The sequence below is a fragment of the Rhipicephalus sanguineus genome, unplaced genomic scaffold (genome assembly GCF_013339695.2).
Source record: "Rhipicephalus sanguineus isolate Rsan-2018 unplaced genomic scaffold, BIME_Rsan_1.4 Seq453, whole genome shotgun sequence".
NCBI classification, from domain to species: domain Eukaryota; kingdom Metazoa; phylum Arthropoda; class Arachnida; order Ixodida; family Ixodidae; genus Rhipicephalus; species Rhipicephalus sanguineus.
Window position 1 is genome coordinate 194,910 of NW_023615285.1, and position 17,547 is coordinate 212,456.

General features: G+C 46.1%; 1 protein-coding gene across 1 annotated transcript in view; it reads left to right on the forward strand.

The window, feature by feature from the left end:
• Nucleotides 1-17,547, forward strand: part of LOC119377393 (protein crumbs-like) — a 46,363-nt gene that overhangs the window by 22,466 nt on the left and 6,350 nt on the right. The window contains 6 exon segments of the mRNA XM_049411585.1: nucleotides 3,332-3,405; nucleotides 3,408-3,584; nucleotides 3,587-3,804; nucleotides 4,787-5,669; nucleotides 6,598-6,926; nucleotides 11,078-11,314. Of these exon segments, the coding sequence (XP_049267542.1) occupies nucleotides 3,332-3,405; nucleotides 3,408-3,584; nucleotides 3,587-3,804; nucleotides 4,787-5,669; nucleotides 6,598-6,926; nucleotides 11,078-11,314 (1,918 nt within the window).

Sequence of the window (17,547 nt, forward strand, 5' to 3'; positions counted from 1 at the left end):
CAAGAATGCCCGACAATCTAGATTCTGGAGCTGTAGACAAACAAGTTGCGTCCGAGTTAAAGACAAGCGTTCTAGTACTATTGAGCGTCACAACAAAACCACTTTTCAAAGTCGACAGAATTAGTTCTTAGTTGCAAACCACAAGAGTCACCGCATGGGTAAAGCGCTTCGTGTACAACTGTCGATCGCCCATGTCTCATAGGGAAGGAGGACTTACAGCTACTGAACTTCAAGAGGCAGAGACGTCTGGTTCAGGCAAACACAGACAGAAACTTAAGCCAAGGAGAGAGCTCAACTTGAAGTTCGACAAGACCTCGACAAGACGTTGTCAATAGAGACCTGAATTGCTTCATCGATGAAAAGGGCTTCATGAGGATTACAACTCGCCTTCAGAACGCCGACGTCACGTACAGCGAGATGACGCCTGTGCTCCATGGTGGTGTCGGCGATAGCTTAACTGAGCTTCGCGCCCGGTTCTGGGCGCAGGGCGTGACAAGCAGTGAAGTGAGTGCTCCGACAGTGTGTGATTTGCGTGCAATTCCGAATCAAGGCTGTGAGTGCACCGGCAGCCCCACTTCCTGGTGATCGTGTGTGCGCCCTTTTGAAGTTACGGGAGTTGACTTTGCAGGGCCAGTGTTCGTGAAAGACTTCACTGGCATTAAGGTACAAAGCGCTGTTCACATGTGCAGTTGTCAGAGCAATTCATCTTGAGTATGTTGTTGGACTTACCGCAAACGCTTTTGTCATGGCATTCAAAAGATTTTGGGCAAGACGGGTAATACTGCGAATAGTGTACTCGGACAACGCTACCACATTTAAGAAAACTGCACGTGAATTAGCTTACATGCACCAGTTGTTGAGGAAAGATGAAGTCAGCCAGTATTGCTCCACCCACAGCATAACGTGGACGTTTATTGCAGAGAACTCCTTGATAGGGTGGCTTTTGTGAGCGGTTAGTTTGTATTGTGAAAGTGTGTCTTCGCAAGTCATTGGGAAAGGCGTCTGTTGACTCACAGCAACTGAGCACTTTGCCAACTGAAACTGTTGTCAATTCCAGACCAATGTCTTACATTTACTCTTCCTCTAGAGAGCCAGAAATCCTAACTCCATCTCAGTTTTTGTTAGGCTTCTGTCAAACCTAAAACTTCAGAAGAATGGGGAAAAACAAATACTGAGCTGCTCAGTTTGTGGGTCCACAGTCAGCGAATAATGGAACAACGGTGAAAGCCATGGCTTCATGAATATCTTCTCACATGCCGAAGTGTTCACTCAAGTCATTGCTTGCTATCGCCAGCCGGTAGCAAAGGGGTAACCGTTATCATCTCTGCCTATGCCTTCAATCCGTTGTCAGATTGAACGGCGCACCCAACTGCCGCGGCACATCGGGGAGGAGCTTTGAGCCGGTGCTCACTGTCTTGCATGCGTAATCATGCAAACCGCGAATAACTTTGCAGCGGGATATTCGGGGCACAGACATGCTAGAGAATTCTTCCAAGTGGAACTGTGTAGAAACACGACTGCCGCCAACTTTCAATACAAACATGCCCGCTTGCTGCACTCATTAAAAGTTCATATTCAATCTTAGTTAATTGGGTGTCTGACAGTGATAATTACTATCTCACTTTGTGTCCCCCTGAATAAAAACTTTTCTGCAAAGGTGGTTTTCACGTACCTCTGAGTGCTGAATTTTTAAGAAATCCATAAGCTTAATTTTGAACACCCTGCACATTCTAAAGTATGGTTATTTTCCAACCTCCAAAAGTGCATCCTCATTTATAAAGTTTGCATTTTTATGCTGAATTTTCTAAACGTATTTTCGGAGTGTAGGTATCAAGTAAGGTTGTAATACTATGGAAGCTATGAGGAAGTATGTAGAATTTCAGTATTCCTGGGATCCCACATTGCAAAGGCTGAAAGATGTGTCAAATGTAAATTCTCAATTGTTTCAATAATACTACGAAGGTTCATGCTTGAACTCAGTGTTTTGTTTTACCTGGTATATAGCATTCTATATTACATGTGAAATAGCATTGTTTCATTTAAGTAGGTTGTGTTGCTTTGGTTGAGGTAGAAGCACTATAAAACGTAGGTAATGGTTAGAGGTAGGCTTGTGCGAATATTCAAACTCGCTTCGAAACAAATTTAAATTCTAGGAAATGAACGAATCGACATATGTTAACCACGTGTAACCCCCAGTAAAGGTGGTTTCACTGCAGTGGAGGTGTGCTGTACAGTGAATACACATTTCCAGGGGAAATCCGCACTGCCGTGAAGCCCCACTTCAAAATTAAATGAACATATATTACCCTCATCACCTCGATTCATCATTTTTTAGGATTAAAAGCTTGTTATACCGGCTTATATGCCCTAAGTATAGTAATTTTAAAACTTAACATATTTTACAGGTTGTCACTTGCATTCTACCGAAAGTCAAATCCTGCTACTACTCAAAGTTGCTTCCACTTCCCTTTGAACCAAAAAGAATGACATATGCACATGCCTTGTTTCAACTTGAAAAATATTGAGCAGGTTAGTTTGGTCATGACAAATGTGCTCATTTTTCTTTATAATATGTGATATATACTATTTGAATTTGCTTTGAAATTATTCGACCAAATCACTATTCGCTTCGAATTTGCTTTGGGCCTAAAATTTACTATTCGCACAAGCCTAGTTATAGGTGTTGTGAACTCATTTGAGGCAAACATTTTTAAAACTTAGGCGGCTAGTTAGCACCTGCCTGCTTGATTCCGTTTGCATTCCTGGAGTAACAATTGTTTGCAGCCGTCTCTGTGAGGCATTCCCAAACTTTCTGCAAAGCCCAGGAGAGCAGTACTATACACATCTCAATTTCTTTTTGAGCATTGAAATTATCCCTTGTGGACTTCCCTATCCTACATGTTATCCACAGCAGCAGCGCTAGTGATCACTTGTCTTTTCTGCTAGAACTAAGTGTTGTCTGTATACTTTTTTTTTCATAATATCTGTTGTCGTGGTTACTCCTAGGTAGTCTACATCTAGTTTACTGTGGGTGTCTGTCTCTGTAGGTACAAACACAAAAAGTCACGCAGTGCTTGTAAGTTGTAATAAAAGTATAGAAAGCTGGGCGAGTGCATTTTGGGAAGAATTCAGTGCACACACAGACAAAGGGATCGAAGAAAGGAGACAAACGAGCGTGAACTCACAACTCAGTTTATTGGTGAAAAAGAAGTACACACAATGTATATATAAGCCCAGGTTACCTTATAGGTTGAATGTTGTAGGTTTTGCAATGCCTGGAAACCTGGAATAGCTCCTCTAGACCGATCCTTGCTGGCCTATAACTGTGCAGGTATGAGTGCAACTGCACTGACACGGGCTTTGAAGGGGCACACTGTGAGCGGAACATTGATGACTGCTACCGGGTGCCTGCCAGCATGGCGGCACGTGCGAAGACCGTGTGCGTGGTTTCCATTGCCACTGCCATGAGGCCTATGAGGGCAGTTCCTGTGAAATTGACATACCGGACTGTGACCCCCCAAGGCCGTCGACGCCACCCTGCGAGAACGGGGCTGCCTGTCTCGAGCGCTCCAATACGAGTCTCTACGAGAAAACTATCTGGGGCTCTTCCCGAGCTTCAGCTATGCTACGGCTGCCGGATACGTGTGCCTCTGCCCACCCGGATTCAATGGGACGAGATGCGAAAACAACATCGATGACTGTCCGGGCCACAACTGCAGCGTCTATGGCCACTGTGTCGACCTGGTGAATGCATATCGCTGCGAGTGTCAGGCCGGTTATGAAGGCGTGGACTGTGCAACTGAGGTGGGTGCTGTCACTTTTCTCCTTTAGCTGTTCGATACGTCCTGCAGTAGGTGTGTGGTGTGAGTGACGACTTCTTTATTGTTGCCTTTTTTTCTGGGGGGGAAAAATTGACTAAAGGTGCATATTGGAATACAGGCCAAAACTGCCAACAAGCCTGCCCTGACTTAGAATATTCTGCATTTCGTGATGGTAAAAGCGTTACTACAATGGAGACTTCTTGCTAAGTCTCTGTTTTAGTAGTGCTTTTCTCATCATGAATTTATACCAACATGCCCCAATGAAAGCTGTTACATATTATGCGCTTTTAAGCATGTGAAACTGCGCTGTGCAGGCAGCACATTCAGCGCATGTGGCGCCTGCGTTTCAGAGTAGATATGGTGCACGTCATAATTAAAGAAAAGCAGATGCATGCATGCATATGCAGGGTATGCTATGTAACTAACCTACTTCCTGTACAAATTTCAATACAGTACTAACTAGTTATTATTAAGGATAATAAAGCGTGAGCATCAATTACACACCATCATGCTAGGCCTGACAGAGTAGCTCTGCCATAGCAGGGTCTACATAGCAAAGCATATTGGTCTATTCAAATGGCGGCTATACTGTTAAAGAAGCAAACTGATTGGTAGCTGCCACATGCACATGTCATAGGTGGTGTTGCTGACATATAGAGGAATAGAAATTTCGCTCTGACTTTTGTGCATCGGCTGATTGCAAATTGTGAACGAAAGTAATCTTCATCCTTGTGTTTTATTCTTCAAACTAGCTCTGCTCTATGTCTCAACCTGCTGAGGATGACACTTCATGCACGTCCTTTTTTTTTTCTTGTTTCTTGTTTTTTGTGGCACTGCTTTTCACAATGCAATCATACCAACTTGCCAGCTTAATGTGCTTTATAACAAATGATCAAACTTGTAGTTGCTGAGCTTAGGTCAGAATGTGAGTCTTATTTGCTTGATGTTGTTCTTTTTTAATTCAGGTGAATGAATGCGAGGCGTACCAACCGTGCCGCAATGGTGCCACCTGCCATGACAAGGTTGCCGACTATGAATGCACATGTGCTGATGGGTATGGTGACAAGAACTGCTCAACACTTCTGCTTGGCTGCCGAAAAGCACCGTGTCTGAATGATGCCCGCTGTGAGCCACTATTGACAGATGACAGGCAGCACTCGTACCGCTGCCATTGCCTGCCGGGATTTGCTGGCAACACCTGCCAGACAGTTACAACTGCGTCACTGAACAATGAATCTACCTGGGACCTCAATGTTGAGCGACAGCGTGAAGGGCCACTGGACCATCACAAGTTGAGGATGCAATTCCGAACAACCCTTCCAGCGGGCCTGTTAGCACGCGTGGCCATGGACAAAAGTCGCGTGCTGTTGGTTACCCTGTCGGAAGGCCACATACTTGTAAAGTCTGCAGATGACTCGTTGTCTGTCACTGTCGGCAAAGGGCTGAACAATGCTGAATGGAATGAATTGAATCTGGAAATGTCATTGGGATCGATATTCTTGTCCCTGACCGAAGGCCCTAATGCAACAGCTTCGTTGCCCGGCTATGATCCAGCGACGCCACTGGTTTCAGTTGTCCTTGGAAGTGGACAGTCTCACCGAGATACCTTGAACGGCATTGCAAGTTTGCAGAAACAGAGCAGAAGCAGCTTCGTGGGATGCTTAAGAGAAGTGTGGCTTGATGGAGCGTTGCAGTTGCCACGGGACCAGGTTGGGATGTCTGAAGGTTGTCCACGTGAGGAGCAGTGCGTTGTAGACACATGCAGTGGCCAGGGCAACTGTGTGGATCTCTGGAACCAGCATGAGTGCCACTGCCGGCGACCCTACTATGGCGAGCGATGCGACAACAGTACGTGCAACTCTTCTTAACTTTGTATTGTTCTCCAATACTAGCTGTTTTTCCTCAGTAACGCTATGCAGGAAAGTTAGAGGAATGTTGTCTTGTGCTAGCTTGGTCACTGTGTTCAGTGCTGTGATAATGTGGCTTGAAGTTAATGTTTCTGCACTTCCTCATTGGCCATTCTGTGTGGCTACTGAACCCAGAGGGGACGAATGCAAAAAAAGAAAGGTTGCTAGGAACGTGGCGGTGACAGTGATGGCTGAAACTAACAGTCTGACACTGGTGACAGAAAGCGAGTGCAAATCGTTATTGCAGTCATTGAGCATAGTCAGTGAGGTGATGTCTATCATGGTGCCAAATTAATGTGTGCTGTTGGAATCTGTGAGTAATGCGTGGGGATCTTTTTTAAATTTTTCTGCGGGTTGTAGTTGCGAGTGTAAGTTATATGCAGGGGCGAGTTATAAGCAAGAAAATATGGTATTACTTAAAGAAGTTTGTTAATTAGCTTTGATTAATTGCGTGACATGCTCCATGCAATAACTAACAGCATGCATTTGGTGACATCCTCCTGTAGCGCTTAAGTGTAGTATTATTAAACCTCGGCTTAACTTGGCTGAGAGACCCATGTGATTGAATTAGTTAGAACTTACCTAATGCAGTCCCGCCTTTTTTGCCAAATGGCCAAGTAATTCTTGTCGATGCATGCCAACAAGCTCCCTTTTCAGTCCTCCTGCTTTGTGGGATGTTCACCATCACCCAAGTAATGTAGCTCAATTGATGCTGTTTGTGTAGCTTTTAAAGAATTGCTTTAGGCTTTCAGAGTGTACTCTGCAAAACAAACCTTAGTGCCAGTGAGGGGTAGAAAATAGCTTCCTTGCCAGCGTTTTTTGAGTTCAGATGGTCGGGCCCTTCCCTCATATATGAGAAATTTGTGCAGACTACCCAGCAGCCACCTTTGGTCATCACAACAGTTTGAGCTTCACCAGGCTGCGGGTGAAGCCTGAACACTGGGGCAGCCTTGGCTTGGGAGTTGAGGCCACGCTGTTTGTGCGCACCCGGAGCCCGTCTGGCCTGCTCTTCTACATTGGTGCAGACCCCTCGGCTGCACACTCTTCATCCGGAGACGAGAGTTTCTTGGCTGCCCGACTACGCGATGGGCAGCTTCAAGTGCTCCTGCTGAGCAGTGGCGCTGGAGCCACTTACGTACCTAAGGTTCTGCATCCATCCAAGTTGCGACTGGATGACGGCAAGCTTCACTTCGTTCAGGTGTGCTCTTATGCTTAAATTCAAGCGTCATGATTCCAGTAGGACGCAACCTTCCTCAGCATCTGCTGGAAGTGATTTTGGGGATGGCATTTAAAATAGAAAACATCTATGGAGTCATGGAAACATTATTTAATTTGGTTTTCAATTACATTCAAATGAAATGAGTAGAAAAACCTGAAAATAGAAAAAAGGAAGCACCAAGCTCACACTCTGTGATGCTGCATTGAGAATAGATGTCATATTAGCTGTTAACTGTATCAACTGGGGTTTCAAAGGTTCACAGAAGTATGCTGCTTTCATGTAGTCAACCGGTAGTTTCAACCGGAAGACTAGGACTAGAGTGTTTATTTAGGCCGGTTGGTACATGTTCATAGAAAACGAGAAACAGCGCGAACCGCAGGACAACAGGACAGAAACGGACCAAGTGCCGGCTTACAACCAAGGCTGTATTCCGCACAAGGGAACATATATACGCACATGGATCATGAAAGGATGTGAGGGAGAGGACAACAGTGACAAGCTATCTGTTAACAATTCTATGTAGTGAACTGAAAAGTGAAAAACCATCACCCACGTGCAAGGTATGCAAGTTCCTTGGCGCTATCGAAGGCACACTCATGCTTATGTCACCTTTTTTGTTGATGCAATAGGCCTCATATATTTCACGTGCTCGTTGGTCACCATAACGCCTTAGTATTTTACACTGATCAAATATAGCATGACAACCACATATGGAGCTGTGCGCGGCTGGGTGGCTGCCAACAGAACCCTTCATTAGATTGCAGTGTTCTCTAAGGTGGTCATTTACACAGCGGCCAGTTTGGCCGATGTAGCAACGACTGGACGAGAGGGAGATTTCATAGACTGCATTATGGCAGCATTCAACAAACGTTTTTGTGTGTCTCTTATCACAAACACGAGGCCCTATGTCTTCTCTGTTCAGCTTTTTGCACGTACTAGAGAACTTCATCTAAGCTGAGAAAACAACGCTAATATCTGCTCTTTGTGCTACCTTTTTTATGCACTGTGACACCCTGTGCAAATACGGAATGACCGCTGTTCTTAAAAGTGAACTCTTCTTTTGATGATCGTTTAATTTTTCTGGCTGTTTTAAGTCTGCTAAAAGACCTTTGGCTATGGAAGACAGTAATTTGTCCGGGTGGCCTGCCACTTGTAAGTCGGCGCTTGGGCTGTCTCTGTCCTGTTTTCCTGTGGTTTGCACTGTTTCTAGTTTTCTATGAATACTAGGAATTTTGTGAAAATTGCATATGAAAAGTTATGGTTTCACATACAGTAAAACCTCGGTAATTTGTACTCGGTTAATTGGGAATCCCGGATAATTTGTATTATTTGCGCGGTCCCAAATTTTTACATGTAAATTTAACCGGATAATTGGTGCGGCCAGTCTGCGACTTCCCGCTTAATTGGCACACTTGGCCGCGACTTCCAAGATATGCAAAGGGTGTTGCGAATCTCGGAGGCTGTAACTAAAACATGCATATTTTTTTTTTTTATGTACGGATCTCGAAGGCCATGTTTTTTTTTTTTACCGAAAATACGTCGTAGACGCCATGTTTTAGCAATTGCCAGGCGGCGATGCGTGCGGTTGCGATCATGATCATCATCATCTCAACAGCGATGTTAGCCACTCTAGCGAAGTGAATGTTTGTGGAGTCTTTGTGCCATTTGGATGTCGGCTGGCGAGCATTGTGCGATTCGGTGCGACTGCTCCATTTGTCTCCTGTCTCCGCTTGAGTGTCTTCCCTGTGAATTAGTTGATTGAGGTGTGCTTGGAAGGAAGATGCCGAAGTACAAGAGCTTGTCCCTGCACGAAAAGGTGTGCTTAATTGAAGAGGCCAGCAAGTCGACGGCGTCGAAAACGGCTCTCGCCGAAAAGCACCACGTGCCTCTGTCAACGCTGTGCAACATCATCAAGAATAAGGAGAAAATTCTCGATGCTTACAGCAAGACGCACTCATCAAAGCGTACACGAGTACGCCCGCCTACGTACGCCGACGTTGAAGCAGCTCTGATCGACTGGCTGCAGAAAGCCAACGCAGCACACCTTCCTGTGAATGGGACCATATTGCGTGAGAAGGCCAACCAGCTGGCGCTGCAACTTGGACATTCTGAGTTTAAATGCAGCAATGGATGGTTTTGCCGATTTAAGGAGCGCAACAACCTGACATTCGTGACTGTTTGTGGCGAGAGTGGCAGCGCGGATCAGTCTGTTGTCGACGGCTGGAAGCAGCACACCTTGGCTCCACTACTCGCCAAGTACGAAGCAGCAGATGTTTACAACCTTGATTAAGCTGCTCTGTTCTACAAAATGTTGCCTACGAAGACGTTCGCTTTGAAGGAGGCAGACATTAAGGGGCGGAAACAGAACAAAGATAGAATCACTGTTTTGTTTGGTGCAAGCATGTGCGGTGAGCACAAGCTGCCACTGCTTGTTATTGGGAAGACAGAAAAGCCTCGTTGTTTCAAAAATGCACGACTGCCATCCAAGGATGACCTGATCTATAAAAACAACAAGAAAGCTTGGATGACGGCTGCACTCTTTGAAGAATACGTGCGGCACCTTGACCGCAATTTTGCGGCCGCAGGGCGCAGCGTTTTGTTCGTCGTCGATAATTGCCCAGCTCACGGCGACATTCAGAACCTGCAGGCAATCAGGCTGGTCTTTCTACCCCCGAACACAACGTCGCTATCGCAGCAGATGGACCAGGGCGTCATACACCATACCAGGAAAATATATCGCTACAATCTGTTGAAGCGAATGCTCCTTTGCTATGACAACGGAAAGGAGTATATAACATTGACCTCCTCGGTGGTATTTGCCTCATTGTTCACGCATGGAGGCAGGTGGAGGCCACCGTTATTTGACGGTGTTTTGAGCACGCCGGTTTTGTGAAAGAAGAGGCAACCTCCGCTGAGTTTGCTGTCACCGCTGTCACTTGCCCGTTTGATGAAGAAGGGGAGACTCTCTGCGCTCGATATGAGGCTTTGCACGCGGACGAGGAGTGCACTCCAATCGGATTCTCCGAGTACGCAAATGTCGAGTGCACAGTGCAGACGTGTTACGCCGACATCGACAGCGAGATAGCTGTGAGATCGACCGATTTGGCCTCTAATGTTGACAGCGATGACGAGCCCTCCCGAGCACCCCCTTTGGCGGATGTCATCGATGCCTTGAGTGTTGTGCGCAGCTTCGTCGAGTGCAACGGCGGCGAGGCTGAGATGCTGCGCCTCATTGACAGGCTGGAAAATATGACTTTCAGTGCTGGGAACTACCGAACGCGTCAGTCACGCATGGAGGAATTTTTCTCCAAGTAGGCTGACTTGCCACAATAAAGGTGTGACTTCCGTACATCACGTTTTCTGGCTGATTTCTTTGATTTCGCGTTGTTTCGGATAATTGGGAATCCCGCTTAATTGGGATATTTTTCTCGGTCCCGAGGCCTTCGAATTAACGAGGTTTTACTGTATGTTGTGAACTAACATGTCATGTTTATCCATGGTGTATAGAATCATTGCATCTGCTTCTGATGCAAGGTCACGGCGCCTAAAACTTTACACTTCAATTCTTTATTTTTGTAATTTGTGTACAAGTTTTAAATTTAAGGCCTTGAAGTGTTGGTTCTAAAACCAGAATTACATAAATCTCCTCTCTTTGCAAATTTAATCCCTAGCTGCCATGGCCATATATTTACAAGGAAGTGAAATGTGAAAGTACTCGTGTTAAAAAAAACAAAACAAAAAACCTGCAGCGGTCTAAATTAATTCAGTGACCTCCACCGTGGTGCCCCTTATACCCCTGTGCAGCTTCATGATTCAGTTCAGTTAATTTCAAAAGAATACTTCTCTCTTCAATGCAACAAATTCAAGTCTGTTGATTGGTTACGCATAGAGAGCACATGCATGTTCGAATGGGCCAAGTGATGGCACCTGCATACAAGTGAAATGCAGTCTTAGGCATCTGTGTGCACTGCTTTAACCGTCCCTGTGCTGGACTTGTTTTCTTCGTTGCCAGGCCACTGTAGCCACATTTCAGTGGGGGTGAAATGTACTGCTTAAATTTAGGTGCATTCAAAGTTGTCAGAATGTGCCTCATATCGTGGTTTTGGCATCCCCTTATCGTTCTTTGCCAGGTGTGGCTGAACGAATCGTGGCTCGGAGCAGCAGTGGATGGTCAGGAGAGCTTGGCACCCCCAATGAGTGGCAATGCCATTGCCCCCCATATTATCTACCTTGGGTGGCTGCAGCCTCAGAGTCAGCCACCGCTCAGGCGCCGGCGCCGGCAGGTCGGAAGCTCTTCGTGGTTAGCAGAGCTCACTGATTCCCTTGGCAACGTCGACGCATTCAAGGGAGTGCTGCAAGACTTTAGGGTATGCTGGTAGCAACGAGTTCCTTGCCATTTTTCTCCCGCACTTCACAGCCTCGTGGTGCATGCTCACCTCGGCCGCCATAGATTCCTTTTTTTTTTTTTTTTGTTCAGGCAAAATGTGACAGACGTTTGCAATTCATTTCTTTCAATTTTATCACGTGGCAGAATGAATGAAAAGCAGGCAGGAAAATGTACAAATGCATGGGCAGATGCCTCCTGGTTCTAAGATTTGCATGCACTAGCTCGGTGGGCAGTTGGGCATTTGGTGTGATAGCCTTCAATCAATAAGTGAATGCTGAATGCTGCTTGGCAGCATTCAGCACTACTAGGTGTCTATGTGCGATTTGTTTTCTTGGTCACCCACAGGGAGCAAGCTGGCAGCTCCAGTGGCAGAAGGCAGCTTCAGGTCATTGTCAGAAGGCTCAATTGTTGACTAAACTGAACCCTAGTCTAAAGTATATACAGTAGAACCCCGCTGATACGTTTTTGAAGGGACCGTAGGAAATAAACGTAAGAGACGGGAAACGTAAGAGCTGAAAAACAGGAAAAACGGCAAAATATTTAGTGGTACAGAATTTTATTTCAATTCTTACGAGCAGCACAAAAATTGGCGCGCTCAGCCGCGATCTAGTCGATGGATAGAAACGCGGAGCTTAGGACGGCCTCATCCACAGAAATGTAATCAACGTATGTGATTTTTTTAACACCAACAGCTGTAGGCATGAAAGAACTAAGCACACGCAATCACGACCGGCGCGGCAAGTCCGACCGCGAACCGCACGCACGACCATGCGAGCTCCAACCAGCTCGAACTGCTCCCGTTCTCCGACAAATAACGATGATGATGAGTCTACGCCAACGCGATGGCAGAAGTGAATGCGAATCTCGAAGGCCTTGCTTTCGCAAGCAATCACGTCATACACGCCATGTTTGTGCAATACAAATCTCAAAGGCTATGCTTTTGTCAATAGTAAATGCCAATCTCGAAGGCCTTGCTTTCGCGAGCACTTACGTCATAGACGCCATCTTTGCAATTTGAATCTCGAAGGCCATGCTTTTGTTTGCATCAATTGAAAGATTCTGTTGCTTGCGCCTCTCATGCGGCTAATATTGCGGTCAAACGAGGCCAAGCTGCGTGAAAATGCACCATGGCCTCTCTCTTTGGTAGTCACTCGGTCGGCTCCGAGCGCACTTCGCGACGTATCATACGGGAACGGTCCGACAGTTACGACGTAACAGCGGGGTTCCCAATACATTGTATCCTATGGGAGCTATGCCGGGACCGGCGGAAAACGACGTAACAGCCGGGAAAACGCAGCAGTGAGGAACGTAACAGCGGGGTTCTATTGTACTGTGTACTCGCAAGGCATAGGCAACAGCTGGCAAGCCAAGCAAAGAAAAAGCCATGAAATAGCCTAATGGCCTTTATGGTGTCCATTCGGGCTCAACATATTTATTTCGAAGCAAAGGATTTTGAGTCTTGGCATGTATGGCACTTGGTAATGCCACTGTTATGAGCACGTTCCAATTTGAGATGCTGATGTGGCATGTGTTTGGGTGAAATGCAAGCAACTCAAAATGAACACAGGGAAATTCGATAGGGTGTTCTATTCAGCCTACTGACGCATATGTGTTTATGATGCAGTAATTATGGGATTGGGATTCTGTTCTAGTAGCCCTGTGTTCGAATTGTGTGAAAACTTTATATTGTTACTATTTTACCATTGTTGGGCAGTGCACAAACGGACAAAACACGAAGGATAAGTTCCAACTTGCCTGCATTTCAGTCTTACTACTGTTACTATTTTTTCGTTTTTTACTATTTCTTAGTTTATTTTTCAATTTATTATTTCCTTATTTGTCAGTTTTTATAGCTTCGGGGGAGCGGAGTTAGGGATTATTTGCAATTTAAGACTCGCTGCATTCATCCTCTGTCTCCATGCTGTCTTTTAATACATTACAACCATAGCGTGTGCAATTAATTTCCCCCAGTGATTCACTGCAGCTATCAGTAAATGCATTAAGTACTCACTGTAGCGGTCATCTCTTGTATACCTTTAAGTTGACGCCTTCCACTGGGAAGTTTCCATTAATTTGTCTTATTAAAACCCTTGATTAATAATTAAAGGGGCCTGACATCACTTTTCGAACATGGTCTTAGAATGCTGTTGATCAATATTCAAGGCTCATGTGAACATGTGAGCAAAGTATTACAGCACTGCACATGGTAGCGAATTTATAATTTTGTTTCAAAGACAGCTAGGAATCTCTCTTTCTCCTATCTGCAAACTATAGATAGTCAAAGGCACTGACTGCGCAGACGAAGGGAAGGACTGGCTAATTTCATGACCACAAGAACATCCTCAGTAATACTACCATTGTGTATACTGAGTTCAGTAAAAAAAAAAATCTGTGTCCCTCTTTTCAAAAACACCAGTAGAGTAAATCATCTTATATTTGCACCTCCGGTCTTTAAGAATGGTCGTCTGCTTAATCTTTCCTCCTACTTCGTGCGAGGTGGCACTGAGCGTACTGTGCCCACACTGTTTCGAATGCTGCATGCCTGAGTCGGTCATTTGTCTAATGCTGAGCCCTCTGTGACAGTACGTACCGACGCAAATTGTCGTTTTCGAAACCACTGGTACATTTGCCAGTGCATGCTTGCTCTATCCTACGTGCCTCGCGAGTTAGATGCCTTGGCAGACATTCGCTTGGTGTTTAACCACTTGAAACCACTTCAGAATGTGCTATCTATATTTGGCTGTCGGTTCAGCTGATGCTGGGCAAAACTGTTGCAAACCAGATTCTCACGGAGCTGGACCAGACTTTAGCACCTCTAGTGCGATGTAGGTACCCCGGCCACCATGTGTGTGGCATAAAGCCCCTTGAGTGCGGCACTAGTCTGAATGGGAAGTGTTGCAAACACATTCAAAGAAAAGAATGAAAGGGCTCAAGGTCATGATGTGCGCTGGCGTAGCTTCTTTCCCCTTTGTCATCCCTCCCTGCGTAGTTTCCATCGCGCTTGTCGGCGTGAAAGAAGGGAGAAAGTGCTCATAACTTGCAGCGAAATACACGTGAGGCTTTAAACACCAAGTGCAGTCGTTTGATGATTACTTAAAGGACCCCTGACACCGAATTTGGAAACTCGAGATGCTTGTGTTGTTTGATAGTCCTGCATGCGGGGGCACTTCTGACCGATTATGAGTGACGAGCGTTGCCTTTAAGATATTTTAATTTGGTTTTAAAGTAAGCCTGAGTGCTCATCTGAATTTTGAACTCCTATCAACATAACCACTAGTATGACGTAGACGTAGGCCCCTTGTGACGTTGCAGAGGTAAAGCAAGTGTTGTCGACGTCACAGACAGAAATATGCGCGGTGCATGCACTGTGGTATATTGCGAAGCGTGTTTGCTCTCCCACCTTCTCCTTCTTCGGTACGTGTCGGCAGGCAGCGTGAGCTCTCCGTGTGTGTGTTCTCCAACTGGCAGTTCAACAAGCGCGTGGCTGACGTCACCCAATACTGAGCGCACATCATCACGCGTGCCCCGAGGCGCGACCGCCGCGGCGCGGCGCTAGTTTCTTATCCTCTTTCGGCGCGCGTTTTGAACCTACACTAAAAATGACCACAATTAACGCTGCTAGGATTATTTAGACATCACGTTGGAGGATTTACGGTGTCATTCCGTGATTACAAGACATAGACATACTTATTACAACATAAATGTCACAAACAAGAAATCGGCTGTCAGGGGCCCTTTAAAAAAATTTGCAGGGCCCCTTTAACCATAACTGTCACTGCCACTAATTACTTACAACCAACTGTTATCTATGGTCATTTCATAATCATATTGTATGTTCAAATATTATCTATATGTTATTTATTTATCTATTTATTATTTAGCATGATTGCCCACACATGCACAAAGTGGTTGCCGGTGGGTTTAAATAAGCCTTTCAAGCGCGGTCTTCTGTTCAGTTGTAAGTGCCAGCTTGTCCCGTCGACCTCTTTTCGCTGTGTCCTGTGTTTTCCGCTGTTTTTATCCTTTGTTACCGAAAGCTCCCACTACTGATGCTACCATAGAATCATTTCGGAACTGTGACAAGCATAGTGGCTGACACTGCGGCACAGCAGACGGACGACTCGTGTGGCTTTCGTCGATGCTTGTGCATACATTTGTACGGTGATCCCTTAGCGAAAACCGTCGCAGCTACATATGAAACGCGGTACCTCTGCAGCATAGAGCCAAGCGTTCCAAGTTAGTTGCGTGCAGCGCATCACCTGCTAAGCTCATCCAGTTAAGCGTCGGGACGTTCATTGCAACGTACGCGTGCATTTGCTTGTGCGCAGTGAGATTTCTCCACGCTCAGAAAGTGTCGAACCGAGCAAAAGTGCTGCGAGTACGTTGTCAGGCCAATGCGGCGATGGCGAGCTGCTTTCATTTCTGCAAGCGACATGCACTTAATTGAAGCGGTGCCACGCAAGGACACGAATGGCGTGTTTGGGTTGTTACCTTAAAGGGGTACTGACACAAAAATTTTGGCCTCGCGTTTTTTTGCTGTAATGTGTAGCTGGGGGCCTGTTAGTCATAACACGGCACATTGTTTGCCGCAGCGCACGATCGATAATTACTTACAGGCTCCTCATTACCGTCCAGTGTCAGTTTCGGTTTCAAAAGCGACAAGCCTCTGGATGCAACTATAGTAGAACCCCGCTGATACGTTTTTGAAGGGACCGTAGGAAATAAACGTAAGAGACGGGAAACGTAAGAGCCGAAAAACAGGAAAAACGGCAAAATATTTAGTGGTACAGAATTTTATTTCAATTCTTACGAGCAGCACGAAAATTGGCGCGCTCAGCCGCGATCTAGTCGATGGATAGAAACGCGGAGCTTAGGACGGCCTTATCCACAGAAATGTAATCAACGTATGTGATTTTTTTAACACCAACAGCTGTAGGCATGAAAGAACTAAGCACACGCAATCACGACCGGCGCGGCGAGTTCGACCGCGAACCGCACGCACACCATGCGAGCTCCAACCAGCTCGAACTCCTCCCGTTCTCCAACAATAACGATGATGATGAGTCTACGCCAACGCGATGGCAGAAGTGAATGCCAATCTCGAAGGCCTTGCTTTCGCAAGCAAGTACGTCATACACGCCATGTTTGTGCAATGCAAATCTCAGAGGCTATGCTTTTGTCAATAGTAAATGCCAATCTCGAAGGCCTTGCTTTCGCGAGCAGTTACGTCATAGACACCATCTTTGCAATTTGAATCTCGAAGGCCATGCTTTTGTTTGCATCAATTGAAAGATTCTGTTGCTTGCGCCTCTCATGCGCTAATATTACGGTCAAACGAGGCCAAGCTGCGTGAAAATGCACCATGGCCGCTCTCTTTGGTAGTCACTCGGTCGGCTCCGGGCACACTTCGCGACGTATCGTACGGGAACGGTCCGACAGTTACGACGTAACAGCGGGGTTCCCAATACATTGTATCCTATGGGAGCTATGCCGGGACCGGCGGAAAACGACGTAACAGCCGGGAAAACGCAGCGTGAGGAACGTAACAGCGGGGTTCTACTGTATCACCACCTAGCGGGCGCAGCGCTCGATCACGTCAGCACACAGAACTGTGACACACTTCCGCACGGTTCGCGAGCAACCGCCGAGAAGTAGGCCGCTGGAGCAAATGTGGCAAAAAAAAACATGGCGGCTGTGACGTCATCATAACTTGTTGCAGCGTGGTCACGTGAGGAAGTACGGGGTCCCCAAGGGTCCCCTTTGAGAGTGTCAGTAATGTGAGGATCGATAGCTCACGCAAACTTCAAATTCATTTAAATAACTTCCAAGCTATATGCGCTGTTGGTATTTTGCAGATGATATACGCATGTTCACGGGAATCGATCCCGCAGGCTATCTTGTTCACGAAATTTTGTGCCAGTACCCCTTTAAAAGCGTGCGATACACTTACACCAGCGGCAACAGTACTAAGCCGCATGCACTGCCGAACAGGCAGTTCATGATTTAGTTTCCTTAAGGCGCTTATTGTTGATAAGTTTGTCGCAGAGAGGTGCCACAGTACGTTCGCCGGTAGCCATCATCACGCCCCTGTGTATTTCCGATGCTGATCTGTGTAGGCATCACCACACTCGCGCCGAAGTCGTACTAATCACTGGTTGACCACTCATGCACTTACCGTAAGGGCAGAAAATTGTAAGTTTGTTTCCAGTATAT